This window comes from Trichechus manatus, unplaced genomic scaffold, assembly GCF_000243295.1.
Source record: "Trichechus manatus latirostris isolate Lorelei unplaced genomic scaffold, TriManLat1.0 scaffold00133, whole genome shotgun sequence".
Lineage (NCBI taxonomy): Eukaryota > Metazoa > Chordata > Mammalia > Sirenia > Trichechidae > Trichechus > Trichechus manatus.
In genome coordinates, this window is record NW_004444069.1 from 4,642,517 (window position 1) to 4,661,891 (window position 19,375).

A 19,375-nucleotide genomic window follows, 5' to 3' on the forward strand; every position below is an offset into this window, starting at 1 on the left:
CTTAGGCTCTTTCATCCACAGGACCTAAAACGAGCATGGATAGCACACACTTCCTTCCTTCTCACCACTCTCCTTGTTACTCTCACCCCAATCCAGATAAGACCTACTTCTAACCAAGGACACTTGACTCTAGCAATCTCTCAACTGGCTTCTCATACTGTGGCACCTAGAGATCTATCTTTTTTCTCTCGCTTCTCAAAATGTCCTCATACCAAAACCTCCCCCTCCGTAATCTTTCTCTTCTATCTACTCATAAACTTCATTCAAACTGGGTAACCCACTAGTAACCAACCACCCTACGTTATTTTATGCCTTTGTTCTTCCATTAACTCTTATCAACTCTGCCTGGTGAAATTCATCCTTCAAGGTTCCTCTCAAGTAACACCTCCTCCACAGAGCCCTTCTGGATCTCCCCTCCCAAGAATGGGGAGCATCACGTTCATCTCTGCATCCCCTGTGGTCCCTAGCACAATGTCAGAAGTGGAACAGGCACTCAAGAAAAGTTTTACATTGTGTGGTTGCTATCTCCTCTCTAGGTTGCCTGTGGTGACAATGCTAAGCACTTACACACTTGCATCCACTGCCCACATCAGTCAAGAACACCACAGTGGGATGGCGAGACACCTGTCACACTGCCAGGCAATAAGAAGGCGAGTGCTGACTCATGCTGAGACCTCAGCAGTTAAAGAACAAATTCAGCTTACTCGTTTAAAATCTATGGTAAGTTCCCTTCCTTTTGTACAGGGAATCAATACTGTTTTTTAATCTTGCTTCTAAAAAGCTAAGCTTAATATAAAAAAAAAAAAACTCTTGAAAAACAGAGAAAAGAAAAAAACTAACAATGATGGGAGCAAAAGAGCCCACTAAAGGAAAAATGACAACAGTGAACACATGGATAAAAGGGGCTTTACAAGTGTCCAGTGAGACCTGCACAGAGTACGAAACATAAATGCAGTTGAATTAAATACAATATAAAGCGAAAAAGAAGTCCTCCTTCTCGCTGGGGGTGTGTGTGATTTTTTTAAGGCAACTCAAAAGTTTGTTTCCAGAAACAGGCAATACTGCTTAGTTTTGCTCTTCAAAAATCCGTACCACTCCTCTGTTTTATAAAGACATTCAGGTGAAGGAGAATGCTACCTCGCCTCCCTCCCCTCCCCCCACATTTCCTCATAACAATTGAATACTTACTTGAGTGTCTGCAATCACTCCAAGCCAGTGGAGGGTAATATGGTGGAATGCTTACTGACTCCTCTAAATGCATGAGCAACTGCATGACCCAACTCAAATTGTGGCCAAAAAGCAAGCTAAATCTAAGTGGATCCTCTGAATGCTTGACAGCACTCTTCCCCCAACCCCCACAAGGGAAAAAAAAAAAAAAAGTAAACTGATTATGAAGTAAAACTGTTCTTAATGTGGGAGGCAAGCTACTAAGATCCGGCAGCTCTAGGACCAAACACTTGGGAAGTAACTACAAAGCTGACAAAGAAGTTGGGCTGCCTCATGTCTCAAAGGATGATCTGAAATGATACTTCTAAGTTTTGTTACTGCTAAGAATTTCATTGGTATGTACTAGATTGAAAGGGAAGATTTCAAATACTCAAGACCATTCCTTCTACTCTTTAAGTTGCTTTTGGAAATTCGGAGTAGCTTTGCCTGATGAAATCCATTATCCCAAGTGGTGTTCTGCTGGGAACACAGGAATGGTCACCACAGACAAGGAGCCCAATGTCTTCTATAAACAAAGCTATTTTATTTTTTAGATTAATGTTAAATGGGTTTTGGATCCTAGTCAACTGATTCCCCAAATCTGTGTTTAACAAGACCTTGTTAAAATCATTATCTAAAATTCCCCTTTCAAAAATGTATACCCAAGCCTGCCTATCTCTGTTACCGTAGCTAATTAGAGGCCCTTGAAATTTACTAATATTTAGGCTGACTGGCTTGTTCAGAAAGCAGCTTATTAGCAAAAGCTTGTGACAGCTCCACAAACTTAAACAGTGGCTCCCAGAGAGGACTCAGAGCTGTAGGCAGGACAAATGCTTGAAGGAACAACTCAGGGCAACTAGTTCACCCTTTTCTTCTATTCTCCACTGTAGCCCATAATACTCAGTCACATGCAACACTATGTAGTCTAGAAGATTTTGTTTTATTACTGCTGATGGGAAAAATCAGAAAACTAAATGTTCAATAAAAAAATTATAAATCAGCTGCAAGGCTATGCAAAGAACTCTTAGTACTAGAAGGACGCTTGTGTGTGTGCTAATTTCTTAAACAGGAGTGATTCCATTAGCTTAGATAAAACATCTGGCCTATTTTACTTGGGAAGTAAAAGAGTGGGAGTGGGCAGCAGACTAAGACTGGCATGAGATACAGATTTCCTGTCAAACACACCTGCCAACAATCGTAAAGTTTGTCCTTTCCCCCTTCCTTCTCCTTTCCTTATCATTCCTTTGATAAGAAAACTAAGATCCAAGGGAGACTCAACTTCTTGAAGCCACAAAGGTGAGTGTCAGTCTGAGGACTGGTATCCAGGCCTTTGACTCTCAGGCCAGTGTTCTTTCCACAAACCTCTTCTTGCTTGTGCCAGCCCCTCAACCCCAACTATGAGTCTTCCAGACAGGAGAGAGAACATAACTTATCTTCCTTCCTTCCCCACTCAGGACACTGGGGCAATGGCAGTCAAAGCTTTAGCGATTCAGGGTATACTAGGGCACTCTGCTATTTTCAGACTAGACATCTCCCTAGTGCTCTTGGGATCATGATCCCTGAACATTCAATAAAATGATCCAGAATGTCAAAAGCATGTATACTTAAAAAACAAGCTCTAGACACAAACTTTAAATATTTACATATGGCGTTGGTGGACTTTTTAGCCCGCGAGCAGTATGGTGAAATTTCAGTCATTCTGCTCCATTTGCTTACTGTGTAATTTTGCTTCTTTTTACTTGAGGTACAATTGCACTTTTCCCTACCTCCTCCTTAGTTGTTCTTTGTTATATTCACTTGATAGTTCCTCTAATTCCCATTGCTGGAATTAACCGTACAGAATCTAACCCTTCACAAGAGAAGAAAATATTCCAAAGGTGATAACACAAGAGGAGCACGCTAGAGGTTTCAAGGAAACTTGAGAGGAGAGGTGTGTTACCTACACGTCACAGTCACAAACAAGACTGCCCAAGACAACCAGGCAGCCTTCAGAAACAGATCAGCAAATGGGCCAGTCGGCTTTCCAAGAGTGACAGGCTATGCTGGAAGATGTGCTAGTCAGAGTGTCTGGATGAACACTGGGCTATCTGCTGTGCCTCTTTCATTCTCTCTCTCCATTACTCAGTCGCTCTCACAGCAGAACATCTCAACCACACGTATTATCAACAGGTATTATTAGGTGAGGCTGAGAGAGAATGAGCATTTTTTATTGGAGACTAAAAATAGCTGTAACGATGGACTCAAACATAGCAAAGATCATGAAGAAGGCACTGGACTGGGCAATGTTTTGTTCTGTTATACATAAGGTTGCCCTGAGTTGGAGCCGACTTGAGGGCAACTAACAAGAAGAAAATAAGATCATAGACAGCTTGGAAGGGGTTGGTTGCTTCTTCCAAGAGAAGCTATTGAGAAGAAGAAAGAACGGGCAAGTGTCTGTTTAATTATATGGTGCTTACAACGTGTACTGTCCCTTTGCAGTTGAAGGAGAAGCCTCCCTTGATTGCAACAGCTCAGGCACCCAGCCAAAGGGGCCACTCCACTGAAGTGATTCGAGGATCTTGAGGAGAAAACAAACTCTGCTAGGTTTCTCTTTTATTCAACCAAGTCAAACCATATTTTCAGATTACCAGTCCTGCACCAGGCCCTAGGCTAGGACCTGAGGATGCAAGAATTAAACTATAGTCTCTGCCCGCAAGAGTTCCTAGTCTAGTGTGAAGGCAACCATAGGAACACCCATCACAACACAGTGGGGCAGATCCCAAAATAACTGCATGTGCTCTAAACCTCAGGGAGAGCCCTGAGAACTGGACTATGCCCTGGCCTTCATCAATAAAGGGTCACTCCTCATTCTAATGTATCTCATGAAAGTCTGAACTTCTCACGAGAATGAGGGTGCTGGAGAAAGAAAAATAACAAAACACTACTAGAGAATATTAAGGCACAGCCCAGCATTCTAGTGAATGCCATGTTAAGCCTCCAAATATTGAGAATAATCATCTCAGGCCTGGACCAAGCAAATGCTAGTCCAAGAGGAAAGGTGGCCACTGCCCAGTGTCAAAACACAATTCTAGAGGGTGAGTGTCAAAAGCCCGGTTTTCAGCTCGAGGGAAAAACATTCTGAAAACATTTTCTTTTTCCACTAAGTGGTATAATTCAGGGGATGATATCCATGGTCCTAGGCTATCGAAAATCTTCACTTCCTGAACTACAAGCATCAGGAAATGTCTAATGACGTAAGTATATGCTACTCTAACAGAGGTACAGTAGGTGCCCTTTCCTTTCTAGGTTTTGTTCTTGCTGCCTACTTAGGAAAAAATAGCTTCTCTCACAAATTCTGAATTCACAGTAACTTAATTGTAGTAAACATTGTCTAAACCTCCTTCAAATGGGCTCATCCCTCAGGTTTTAAGTTTCGTGCTGGCCACCATGTCCCTTGTTGGCACAGTTGGGAACGTAGAGAGACATGACAGAGAACTATTTCCACTCATTTATATATGATGTTTTAACAAACATCAGTACCCTGTGAGTTTAAGTGGAAGAAAAAAAATCGTAAAAATCATTCAGGACTCTCTGAAGAAAACTTCTACGAGAAAAGCTTTCACATCACTGCCACTACCATGCCTAACCCGCCTACCTGTCCCAATCTTTCAAAATATGTAAAAAGTCACATAGATCTGACTTCAAATCCTGACTCTACTGCTAAGCAGCTGTGCATGGACAGCCTCCTTGCCCTAAAACACGGATAATACAAATCTCGTGGAGTAATGATAATTAAAAGAGAAAATGGCAGCAAGTGTCTGGCACAGGGCTGGCCACCTAGCATGTGCTCACTAAGGTTACTTTCCCTCCTCAGTTCACTGGAAATGTCAGAAATGGAGAGAAAAATGGAGGTCAAAATTCTGCCAATGATGCCATTTAGGGATCAGAGAAAAGACCCTGAAGGATGATGGGCACAAGGCCTGTTACAAAACCAAAAAGCTTCAATCTGGACACAATGAGCTGGTACAGGAGTCAGGAATGCACGACTCAGAATGCTATATAACTGAAATCAGGAAAACACAGCCATGGAAGATGTTGTGAAAGGAGGAAACAGAACAGCTTTGGGTGTCTTGCTCATTAATTCAAAAATGAGGTACAAATTTGGTGTGAACCACACTGGCCTAAGATCCTCCAGAATCTGGATTCCTATGACCTTCTGACATTATCTCCTCCACTCTTTACCTTGGCTGCATCCACACTGGCATCCTTGTCATTCCTGGAGGACACCGCCAGCATGCTTTCACCTCAGGGCCTCCTCCTCAGGGCCTTTGCATTTGCTGTTTTCCTAGGCTCAAATGCTTTGCAATGCTAGCTCCTTCACCCTTTTTAGGTCTTCACCTAAAAGTGACTTCCCTTGGCTACTCTAATTAAAAGTTCAATGCCCCCACCCCTATATTTCATATCCTTTCCCTATGTTTTCTCTCTTTAACACTTAGCCAATACACTGTATATCTCACTGTTTATCATCTGTCTTCCCCACTAGAATGTTAGCTCTCTGAGGACAGAAATTTTTGTTTTGTTCACTGCTGTGTCTCTAGCATATAAAATTATGCCTAGCAGAGTGTCGGTGCTCTATAAATATTTGTGGAATGAATGAATGAATTTCATCCAGACATCTAAGATCAGAACTGAGTATGTAACTAGATAAATAACATGAAGGATCCCTATCTTAATGTTCAGATGGCTTCAACAACAATGGAGAATGGGCAGTCTTGCTCCAAGCTCCAACACCAAATCCAACAAATGCAGAGCTGGAGAGAAAGAATCTGGTCCTCCATGCTAAGTTGGTGTGTTAAATTTCAGGAATTTATCCTGTCTTTCTCCCTGTATGACCACCAAATATATTTGGCTTCTGAATTATCTCAGTACTTCACTTTATACATGTGTAAAACACACTGGAATCCACCCATATAAAGGTATTTTGGAAAAATGTCAGAGCAAGGGCTGAAACATCAGTCATAGTGTCATTTAGCAGCATGCAGGATGTTAGGGGAAGAAGAATGACAAAACACTACTAGGAAATATTAAAAAAACAGATGAACACTCTATTGAATGCAGCAATAAGGGGGCTGCTGAGGCCATTATTAGTTCTACCTGAGAGAGATGTTGGATTCAAGATAGAAGTAGGCAGGATAGAGGAGACAGCTTTATGTGAGGTAAAATTTCCTCTCATTGCGGGTTTCCATTTTTTACTCCTGTTTTCTTCTCTAACCCTAAATTCTTGTTACCAAGCTAACACATCTCACCTGTGAAAATGTAAGGCTCCAATGTCACTATACATAAAATGTTACATGCATACACATTAAAACTGACTCCAGCTCTGTTGCCAAATAACTACAGAATAAAAGGGGTTTCCATCCTCTTCATTTATAAAATAACCACTTTGGTTATGGGAGAACAAATGCAATCTCTCAAGTCCCCTTGATCGAGAGTGGCTGAAAGTGAATGCTATCTCCATTTTTTTACACGCCCTCGAAAATGAAATGGAAAACATGGTTTCAATAACCAACTGTTCTAGTGTTTATTAATCTCTCAAGCTGAAGATTCTCCCTAGTGCTCCCCCGAGCAAAACCGAAAAATGCTCCATAAAAGTACTCTGATTTAAAAACATTATCCCAATAAGAAAAGAATAACTTAGGGTATGCATGTATTCAACATGGGGCTACATTCCAGGTCCTATGTTCTGTTCTCCACAGCCCTGAAGCCTGAACATGTACACGTGCACAAACACGCACGCGCGCTCACACACACACACACACACACACACACACAAAATCCCGAAAAACAGCAAAAAATATTTTATTGCTGACTTAAAAGAAATTATCTAAAAATAGGGCTGGTAAAGAAAACATGAAAAAAAAAGATGACTGTGTAAAAGAAAGAGAAACAGGCAAACTGACTTCTTTGATCACAGTCTGAAGAGGAAGACTAGAAAGCAATAAAGCCATATACCTGAGAGGCAAGGTCACAGCTGAAATTTGTAGTTTTAACCCAGAGGCAACATCTACTGACATGAAATACTGAAATAAATTTTTGAAATATTTTTGTCTTTCCAATGCTTGTCCTATCTCATTTACTGAAAGATTTTAAAATGCATTTCTCTTTACAGCTTGTTAACAGTAGACTCTTTCTGCAAACTAACTGACAAAACTGCCTTACACTAACTTTTCTATACATATAATTGATTTTTAATTCACTGTCTCATTTCCAAAAGGACCTTACAATAAACTCCACTCTATCTACAGAATAGAGTTCTTTAAACAAGGATTTGGTTCAAAGACTGGTGGGAGTTAATCATAGGAAAAATAGTTCCATTTCCTTAGTACGTGAACCATTAGGCAAATTTCATCTAAATCTACATTTTTCTTTTTTAATATTAACGACTGATTTTACCACAGACCTTAATACTTCACAAGGAGTGAGGTGAACATTTGTGTAAGTGCTACGTCAACATTTATATTCCTCTTACTCTTTCTATCCTCATACCTAAGAATTAAGTTGCTCCCAGAAACAGTGTCAATTTAGTTTAACCTTGTAAAGAGTAGTCAGTAGAGAAAAAAAAAATCTACTTCAACCCCATAGGGCAGTTCTACTCTGTCCTATAGGCTGCTATGAGTCTGAATCGACTTGACGGCAATGGGATTTAAGTCTCTACTATGCATTGCATTAAAATACAAAATCCTCTATATTTCAGACTAATAGCAAATTTTCCAAGTGAATTTTAAAATTTTTTTAAATGAAAATTTCTTTATAAAGTGAGAATTTCAGAGTTATGATTCAATTTACATATATGCAAAACTGTACATACATTAAGATCACAATTACCTAAAACCATGTCTGTACATGAACAAAATCCCAAACACAGCAAGAAACCTACTGTTATATTTGAGTGATGGTATGTTAGCTGCGAATTTTTAAATTCTCTTTAATGTTTTTATAATGATGCTCTAACAACAGGAAAATGTCACATACAATTTAAAAAAGGAGAAGATAACGAACGAATAGATTCATATTAGATGACTTACAGGACCCTCCTAACATCATCTTTCTTTGAATGACTACATAAACTGGCCAACAATTCTGGAGAAGTTACCATTCCTAAAATTAATATCATGTACTTAAGCCTTCCCTTATGTTGCAGATACAAAATCTAAAACCAAAGACCAGTATTATGGACATCTTAAAGACCCATGTGATGATAACTGTGGGCTGTGGATGCCCCTCTTCCTCTTTGTCATTGTTCCCCCTCTCTTCTGTCACCTCCACAATCTCCTGCTGCTATAGGACTTAAATTTTGATCTTGCTGTAAATTTCATTTTCTACAGCTGCCACACAAACAGTAAATAAAATTCATTGTATTTTTGCCCCACTAAGCAGCTCTGTCTTCTGGCACATTCAGATGCCTGGCTTGAAAAGACTGAACAATGAAAACAATGTTTTTCGAGCCCACGTTCCAAAAAGGGCGTAACAAAGGCATCTGAAGATGATACTGGGGAAAGACACCATGCAAATAGCTGTGGGTATTCTGTGTAAATAATTCCTTGACCAGTAGTATGAGTTCATTGGATTACAAATATTCAGAAAATTAGTTTACTGTGTCATGCAAATTTCGAAAGAAGGATTTTCATTTATATTTATGATAAGCTGAAATTTAGAATGAAGGAACGTTTAGATGTTTTAAAATTTATGAACTTGTAAACCCATGTACATGGCCAATTAACATTAATCACCACCACGGATGAACTCTCTTTGGATAAAAACTTCAAAAGTTATTTGTATCTAGTTTGCTCACAACAATGTATTACATCAAAATTGGTATAAAATACCTGAAGGGCAGTATATTTCGAGATAAAAGCTGCAGTTACCCAGGATGGAAAGGAAACACCCTACAGTAATATCCAAGCAGTAAAACCTTCACTTTGTACAACACCTGGATTTTTTGCTGAAAGCTAATTCAACGAGAAAATAATTTCAAAAACCAACTACGGCCCAGTGGATGGGAAGCAAAGGGTGAAATGCACAGCGCAGTGGAGCACCCAATCTTATAATCTTGCAAGTCAGGCCAAACTCCCTGACTCCACAAGGAACATGCAGGCCCTGAATTTTAAAAATAATTCAATTAGCATCCCCAGTATTTCCATAATCAACAGCTGAATGCTAATTAAGAGCACAGCATCAAGCAGCAATGGAATCCCAGTTCAATAAGCAACAACACAACAGCAGCAAATGCTACCTTCAGCTTGCATGCATAAATAAACAGAATTAATAACTATCCGAGCACAGAAGGGTGACTTAATCTGTTTCGATTAGGTGCAGTTCAGCCTGGGGCCTTTGTGTTATATTTAAATGTGTGCATCATGTTTAATTAAAAACCAAATAATCTAGGGTTTCTTTCTTTAAGTTCTGATTTGTATTTCCTCCTCTTTCTCTACATAAGTTCTACTGATTTGAATGACTACCTGAAAAAGAACAATACTTTTAGCATAATGTAAGTGAAACTGGGTAGCTATCACTATATCTCACACACAGCAGCCAGCCACTCCCTCCAGTTCCATCATTGCCCATACCATCTTATTTAACAAGCTTCATGAATTTACCTAGTATTTCTTCAGAAATGCTTCTATGATCTGACTTCATTTATTTAACCTGAAAGTTTTTTCCAAGGTGTTTCCCACAATCGCTCCATTAAAGCAGAGTTCATCTGTCAGTTTTCCAGTCTAGAATTTGACACAAACTGGCACAAATTTGGCTTCAGTTAAACAAGATTTAAAGTATCTCAGCCCCAAGGCAACTTTAATAAGAAATACCACACCTATGCACACACTATCAAAGGTTGGGCAATATTAGTATTACTATTAGCAGCAGCAGTAGTAGTAATTTGGGAGGTCAGCTTTGGGTGCATATAAAAGCTTTTCTCTTTAATGTTGATTCATAATTATTAACTATGAAAAGTTTCTGATATTCAATCTGTATGCTGATCAAATAATGAGAAGCTGGACTATATGAAGAAGAATGTGGCATTAGGATTGGAGAAAGACTCATTAACAACCTGCAATATGCAGATGACACAACCTTGCTTGCTAAAAGTGAAGAGGACTTGAAGCACTTACTGATAAAGATCAAAGACTACAGCCTTCAGTATGGATTACACCTCAACATAAAGAAAACAAAAATCCTCACAAATGGACCAATAAGAAACATCATGATAAACGGAGAAAATAGTGAAGTTGTCAAGGATTTCATTTTGCTTGGATCCACAACCAACGTCCATGGAAGCAGCGGTCAAGAAATCAAACAACAAACTGCATAGGGCAAATCTGTTGCAGAAGACCTCCTTAGTGTTAAAAAGCAAAGATGTCACCTTGAGGACTAAGGTGCTACCTGACCCAAGCCATGGTGTTTTCAATTGCTCATATGCATGTGAAAGCTGGACAATGAATAAGGAAGACTGAAGAAAAACCGATGCATCTGAATTACAGTGTTGGTGAAGACTATTGAATATACCATGGACTGCCGGAAGAGTGAACAAACAAATCTGTCTTAGAAGAACTACAGCCAGAATGTTCCTTAGAAGTGAGGATGGCAAGACTTCATCTCACGTACTTTGGGCATATTATCAGGAGGGACTAGTCCCTGGAAAAGGACATCATGCTTGGTAAAGTAGAGGGTCAGCAAAAAAGAGGATGAGTCTCGACGAGATGGACTGACACAGTGGCTGCAACAATGGGCTCAAACATAGTAATGACTGTGAGGATGGCGCAGGACTGGGCAGTGTTTCCTTTTGTCGTACACAGGGTTGCTATGAGTCGGAACACACTCAACGTCACCTAACAGAAGTTTTTAAAGGCTAGATTAATTACAGTGAATAATCAAGTATAACCTTGAGTAAAAATCATCAATATTTTTCAAGCCCCTAATAAAGACAGGCACTGTCCTCACCCTTATTAAGTTTACAAACTAGAAGGAGGGCAAGATAATCAACTCAGAAATAAAGACAATGAGAAACAAATAGCTGGTGATCGTGCCACAAATGCTAGCATAAAAAGACAAATAAATGACGTAAATAGGAGATGAAGTTCAGCCTTGAAGAATGGTTAGGGTCTGGATTAGCAGGAGAGAGAGGTATTCTGTTCACGGGGCAGGGACCTGACAGTGAGGAGGTGCCTGGTCCCTGCCTGTCCATGGCACAGCTGAAGAGTCACACCATCAAGGGCTTGTTCCACCAACCTCTCACAAGAGCAGGTGGCAGCAGCTTCAAAGTATTCATATGACTGCAAAGGAAAACATCATCATCGATTTTAGACAGGAGTTCAGTAGTTAGATTAAAGTAATATACCGGAAGCAACGAAGTTTAAAAATAACTAGAATGTTCAAAGTATACAGAAGACTGGGAGGGGAAAAAGGGGAAGGTAGGCTCATGGACTTATTTTAGCTAGGACACATTTGTTTTGCTTATTCTTGTGATTCCTGGGGTTAAGAAAATGTGGTAAATTCAACAGAAGGGGCCGTCGGCACACATACAGGTGTTTCTGTGTTTTTCTACAGCCAAAGCCTTATTGCACATAAAACTATTCAATGGTCTGATTTGGATACATTCAGCGGAAACCTCCTTCAGCTTATCAATCATTCAATCACTATCTCTCATTTTCTTTTGAGGTTTTAGAAAGTGAAACTTAACTTCCTATAAACAAGGGAACAGTTTGATCCTGAGGCACTTCCAGGGCTGGATGACTATCAAAACATTTCTCAAGACTTAAACTAAAACCAGAAGCAAACATGATAAAAATGAGCCCAGATCAACAAAGATTTATGCAGTTAAAGATCATTATTATGTACACGAACGTTGACCACTTTGAAGTTATGTTTCATTTTTCAGGATAAAGCTGAGCTCTTTCTGATGTGTAAAGCTTGGCTGCTGAAAATCCTTGGGCAGCAGCAATGGGATACAGTCAACATCTTACCTGATATAACCAAGTGGTGCGGGAAAAAGAAACCACCTTTCTTCTCAGCAGGAAGAGACTACTACCCGGTACTGTGAATTTTAGAAATTCCAGAGGGAATGATATCAAGGGAGAAATAGAGGAAAGGTCATGCCTAATAAGCTGGGAACCATGATTGAAAATAGAGGGGCAGCAAAGTAGGAACACTAAGTCAGAAGGGGGAGGGAGGCAGGAAAAGCAGATGGGCACTGTGATGGCTAATTTTATGTGTCCACTCGGCTGGGGGTGGTGCCTAGTGTTTGGTCAAACAAGAGTCTAGATGTTGCAGGGAAGGTATTCTTATAGATATGATTAACATTTACAATTATAGCAGTTTACATAAAGGAGATGACCCTCCATAATGTGAGTGGGCCTCATCTAATCAGTTGAAGGCCTTAAGAGCAAACACTGAGGTTTCCCAGAGAAGGAATTCTGTCTCAAGACTGCAACAGAAATCTTGCCAGAGTTTCCAGTCCGCTGGCCTGTTCTAAGGATTTCTGACTCAAGAATGCAGCCTCAACTCTTGCCTGAGTTTCCAGCTTGCCTGCCTACCCCACAGATTTCAGACTTGCCAACCCCCAACACAACATGAGGCAATTCCTTAAAATAAATCTTTTTATATTTATGTATGTATAACCTATTGGTTTTGTTTCTCTGGAGAACACTGGCTGACACTGGAACCCAAAGGAAATGGAGACAGAAGAGAGAAAAGAATTATGCTCAAGACTTAAAGGAGAGTAAGGACTAGGAGGAATTGTTGTGGCATACATGTACCAACAAGGACCTAAAGCATATAATGAGCTGGGCAGCAGCAATGGGATACAAAAAGACTGAACAAAATCTTGGCAAGTCTGGATAAACAGTCACATTTTACACATTCATTCCTTCCTTTTCATCTCCTTATGTCTGATTCCCACGAAAAGCTTTTTGTAGAATTTAAAAATTTTATCTATGAAATCTCTTATCTCCTCACGTAAATAAATTTATAGTAAGAAACAACACCAATACGACTTTTCAAAACAACTGAGTTTAACATTTTTACTTTGGCTATTATCTGAATAATAAAATAATGTTTAATGCCATTTTCAGTTCTTTACTACTCATGTAAGAGTTTTATTTTTTTATTTTAAACCAGCTACACTAACTTCATCATAAATCTGATAAGCTTAAAGCCTTAAAGGACTCCAACTGGCATGCTATGACCAAAACTTCAAATCTCATTTTAGTCCATCTCTGCTGCCACCCAGCTTTTCCTCATTCCTCCCATCCACCCCGTTCCATCATCTACAGTTATTCTGTGAGCAAATTCTCTTGGCGTGACCTTTGAAATACATCCAGGATTTCACCGCTTCTCACCACCACCACTGCTACTTCCTACTAAATCACTGGTCTCTGGCCTGTACTACCACAACAGCCCCCATATTCCACTCTCAGCTCAGAAGCCAGAGTGATCCCTACCGTCCCATCGAATCACATCCTCTACTCAGAACCTGCTCATGTCAAGCAAAGGGCACGCCCTGACCAGGGCTCTATGAAGCCACACCTGATCCACCCCTTCCCACTCAGCATCTACATCTCCTACCCCTCCCCCTCCTCACTATGCTCCAGACACATTCCTGCCTATTTCTTGAACATGCCAAGCATGCTTTCACGCTAGGGCCTAGAATTCCCTTCTCCTTGATATCTCGAAGGTTGGTGTCCTCACTTCACTAAGTTCTCTGCTCAAATGTTACTTACCAGGCCTTCCCTGACTCCCTTACATAAAATATGGCCCACCCAGTTTACTCCCCATCCTCGTAACCCTACTCTATTTTTCCCCAGCGCGTGTACCACTACCACTTGACATATATTGACTTAGGGATGATCTCCCCTTTTAATACATTTAAGACTCATGAGAGGAGGACTTTGCGTTCTTCTTGATACGGTGCCTAGCGAGGCACCTGGCACACAGTAGGCACTCAATAAATATTGTTGAATAAACAAAAGACAGTAGGATCAAAAAAGCACATAACAATTCAAAACTGCTTCTTATATATTTCAAAATGTACGCAAGGAACCTGCAATCAATATATGAATCAATGCCAGACTTCATCTTAATTTCATTTAACCTGAAGGGCAAATGCCAAGTGGTAAGACTACTTTTGAAGGCTGTATTTGCAAAAGCACAAGTAATCTGTAAGCCTTTGACAGTAATACCTTTTAAGAGTCACAAGATGGAGATGTAGTTTTATGAAGACTGTCTGCTGGTATGGGAATATATGAGTTTGCAAATATGTATTTGTGGGCACATTTCTCTTTCCTTTCTCACCTCCTTTACTGGGCCAGAGCAATAGAACGGTATTTAAAATTCATTGTATTCATATTTCAATCTGTGCTTCCTGCTTTTGATTAATGTCCTTCAGTAGGTTAGGGATCTTGCCAGCCCTCAAAATAAAACAAGTTACCAGACCTACTCTAGGTTATGTATCAATTGGTTTTAACATGGTTGTGTCTCCAAATAGTGAGGTATCAAAAGCCAGCTTGCACCAAAAACAAACAAACCAAAATTAACTTGTTTTTAAGAGTAACTATCAATTTCTTTTATCTTTCCATGAAACATGGGGGACACTTTCCTATCAGCCATGGAACCTAAGCTTACTAAAATCAATTCTGTAAAATTATAAGGGTGAAAGGCTATCTCCCCTTGACTGGTGGATGTGGTATACTGTCTGTCATACAAATGGCTGACTCTTCTGAATGAACCCTGCTCCCCAAGTAGCAGGGAGATCACATACTGAGAAGCAAACACCCAATGACCCAGACAACAAGGCCAATGCTGTCAGCACTCACCACTTCATCCTCAGTCCAGCACTTTTCGATCAGCTTGGGCACGGGTTTCTTTACCAGGCGCTGCAGGGCTTTGCCAGCATCATAACCACTTTCATGTAGCTAAAACAAATACAAACTTAGTTAACTGCACCAAAAAACAAAATTGGAAGCACATTAATACTAAGCAAGCCTTGTATTTATTCTCTTAATAGAAGAATCAAGAAAGGGACAGGCTGATTCACAATCATTTTAGTCAGCATGGTAATCTGTTCTCTTTCCAACCATCCTCCAGTTCCAGCTGTTCCGAGAGAGGTGAGGAGGAGAACATTTGGGCAATAACAGGAATAGGATTAAGAACAACAATAACAAACAGCTATAGAGTACTTGGTCTGGCACAGTGCTAAGCACATTCCATGTACTCATTATCTTACTTAACGCTATGAGGAAGGTAGTCTCTCATTTAATCCTATAGGATAGGAACTATGATCACCCCATTTTACAGATGAGGAAACTGAGGCATAGAAAGAGCAAGTAAAGGTGCTCATCACACTGTGTCAGTAGGTGGTGAAGCCAGGACTCAAACTCAGCCAGGTTGACCCTCACGCTTGTTCTACTCTCCCCAAAGCACCTAAAAACATACTGGATTATGGCCTTTCCCTTTAGCATTTCTTAAGTCTTTCAAGTACAGAAATTTCACTGGAAAAAATTTAAACTGCCTAAAATACAAGAGCTTTCTAAAGAAAATAATTCTTCAATAGTATACTAATTTTTCAGTACATATGAATGAAGATGTTGGTTATCTACACATTCTCTTTAGGACCAGACTTCTCTCTCATCAAATCTAATAAACTTTTCTCACTCCACTTGTTCCTGAGTCCCAACTTGCTGATGCAGGAGAGAAGTAGCAGGTAGAAAGACCCTCTGACACAAGAACTGTCTCTGTTTAGGCTAAGCCTTATATCTGCAGTGCATAACACAGCCCCTAAGGTGATACTCAAGCAACAATTATTAAATGAACAAATAAAGCCTTCAACTACTGTCCCAGTATAAACCCCCAAAAAATAACAAACCAAACCAGTTGCCGTCAAGTGATTCCAACTCATAGCAACCCTATAGGACCCAATCCAAATCTAAATCTCAGTTCATTTGAATTCATTCAGCCTTATGTTGACTAAGTGACAATTGTGTTTCAAGGAATGAAGCCCTGGGATTATAACAGTGAACAAAACAGGCAGAAAAATCCCTCCCCTCATGGAATGGCATTCTGATCTTTTGATTTTTTCACCTGTGCGTCAATTCCGTATCTGAGCCATTCACAAGCATTCACTGAACACCCAGCACAAGAAAGGAGGACATAAACCTTAGTAAGTTCCAGTACCTATTGCCAGGAAACTCACAAACTGGCAAGGATGTGTTGTAGAGATGCAACACCACAAGATGACAAGATCAAGGTTGTAACAACTACTGTCATCTAGATGTGGGCAAAGAGCTATGGAATCACAAGTGGAGAGCCCTGTGTTTATTCTTTAAATGCCTTCTCAGCAACTGCAATAGCCCCAAGGCTGGGCACACAGTAAGCCTGCCTTCAGTATTTGTTGAATGAAATGAATAAACGAATACCTGAAACATCCCCAGCAGGTCCCTCATCTTTCTAACTATTCAACTGCTATTAGAAGGGACATCACCAATATCTTCTTTCATTGTTCACTTAGTGGAACAGAAAAAAATTGAAAATCAAAATTTCAGGGCATTCTCACAGTTTGGGTGGCAACAATTTATTTTAAACCAAGATGGTCCAAAAAAGTCCAGGATATATATTAGCTGTGACAGTAAATCAACTACCTTAAAACAAAACAAACACCTACAACAATGATCAATGTTGGCTCCTGCTTAGGAGTGGTGGCGCGGGGAGCTGTATGTAATGAATATGAATGCTAGATATTAACTTGTTTATTTTTATGACATTCCACCATTAGACTATTCTAAAAATAAAATACTACTATAATTTGCAAATGTTTGAAAACTGTCCAAAATAGCCTCCTTTCAGAGGTATAAAAATATATTTTCATACTTTGCCTTATATCCAGAAAAACTAGCTATTTGCCAAGTTCTATGATATAACCGGAAACACTGGTGGCGTAGTGGTTAAGACCTACAGCTGCTAACCAAAAGGTCGGCAGTTTGAATCCACCAGGCGCTCCTTGGAAACTCTATGGGGCAGTTCTACTCTGTCCTATAGGATCGCTATGAGTCAGAATTGACTTGATGGCAACGAGTTATGATATAACAATGGTCTATAATGAGAGCTTAAAAACATAGAATTGTTTTTTTTTTAAAGCAAGCCTATTTTGAAAAACACACACATTTTAGTGATAATTTGAAATCAAATTAATCATATCATAAAGTCTTAAAAATTATAGTAAAAATGTGTAATCATAAGGAGAATGATGAAAAACTACGGACTTTGGAACCAGATTGCCTGGGTTTAAATTCTAGCTGTACTACTTAATAGGTGTGTCACTAGGGCAAGTTACTTTTCCTCTTGCTGCCTCAATTCTGTCATCTTTAAGAATGAGCACAACATCTACCTCTTAGGGCTATTGTGACGATAACATTAGAAAATATATGGAAATTGCTTAGAAGTGTACCTAGCACATAAAAAAATAAAGCCGTGGATGTGTAGTCGATTCCGACTCACAGTGACCCTACAGGATAGAACAGAACCGCCCCACAGGGTTTCCAAGGCTGCAATCTTTATGGAAGCAGATTGCCACATCCTCCTGCAGAGCCACTTCGTGGGTTCAAACCGCTGACCTTTCGGTTAGCAGCTGAGTGCTCAACAACTGCACCACCAGTGCTTCTACTAGGCACATAGTATGTGCTAAATGAGTACTACTATTTATTTACAAAATGAAAAGGAAAGGAAAAAAATGAAGCTATCTTTCTCAATTTTCATCAATTTTAGAGACAGAGAGTACCTTTTCAGAGATACAAAAACATTTATCACACAATAAACAAAAACAATTTGTTTCACATAATTATCTATGTTAGTACTTTATAATAAAACTACAGTACAGTGCACAGAAAAATTTTTAAATCTTAGGTGGCTGGTAACAGGAGATTACTCATAAAAGCATAAGGCCCACTCTAAAGGTGAACCGCTGGGTCGATGAAGTTAAATCAAAATATAATGATGATCTTCAATCAAGAAAAGCCTTCAACAATAGCTAGAAGAAATCTTGCAATAACTTGGTGAACTTGTTGTTGGCTGGTTGGTGTTTTAAGAGAGGATGGCTACTTCCTGCACAATGCCCCTCAGCTAACATTCAAATGAATGCTTGTTAGAGGGAGAGGCATTTTTCCCTAAACATACCCCAGCATTCACACTTCCTTTACAAATCTTTATTTCAGATCACACTTTCCCCCTGAGGGGGCTGTTGCAATTTATGTGGTAAACTGAGCTTCCTTCCACTACTCTGTTCTTTAAATAACGGGTAATTTCTCTCCTTTCAATTATTCCCTTAAAATATTCCAACTCCTGACCTTTCCATGATACAAACCCAATAAATATTTACAGCGTCTATCCCTCCCACCCCTACACAAACACATATTTGAAAAATATACGGTGTAGAATTATTTACCAATGGTGATGAAAAAACTACTGAATGAAGTTAGGATATTATTGTGCTGTCATCAGTAATTCATCCTGTCTAGCACAAAAGCTGGGACAAGTGCTGTTCTGGCATGCCCTCTTCCTACAAAACCGAAAAGAATCTTTCTAAAGGGGCACTCTCTTTTTAATGTTACGTTTATTTCCACCTTTTAGCAATTCTGTCTGAGAAAATTCTAAGAGAGAGCTTTGTATCTTTAAAGTACTTTAATTATACTTTTAACATATTAAACATTGTTATGGCCTACACAGCTTCACACCAGTGAAGGCTATCTTTAGAGCACTTTGGGAAAATTACTGGAGTTCAGGACATTACTCATTCAACAAATATTTATTGAGTGCTAAACTGTGGCAGCCACTATTTTAGGTGCTGGGGATAGATACAGCTGTGAGTAACACAGATAACAGACATCAGGAATGTATGATTATGAATGGTATAAACTGTGAGAGTAGATAAAAGTACTGTTCCAGTATGACCAAAACCAAACCAAACCCACTACCGTCAAGTTGATTCCAACTTATAGCAACCCAAGTATGACACAGCTATCTAAATGTCCCATCCAATCTCTAGCGTCCTAAGAGTCTGGGTTTTACCTTCTTTCTTCATCATGAGCAAGTACACTCCTGAGGATTTTCTTTCTTCAGGTGGGGAAAAAATAATGTTCAAGGAACA

The 19,375-nt window shown here is 39.6% G+C and overlaps 1 protein-coding gene across 1 annotated transcript in view; it reads right to left on the bottom strand.

The window, feature by feature from the left end:
- The window catches only part of RERE (arginine-glutamic acid dipeptide repeats), a 343,169-nt gene that overhangs the window by 107,098 nt on the left and 216,696 nt on the right, over positions 1-19,375 (bottom strand). Inside the window, exon 11 of the mRNA XM_004385134.2 lies at positions 15,054-15,152. Within this exon, the coding sequence (XP_004385191.1) occupies positions 15,054-15,152 (99 nt within the window). The remainder of the gene's footprint in view (positions 1-15,053; positions 15,153-19,375) is intronic.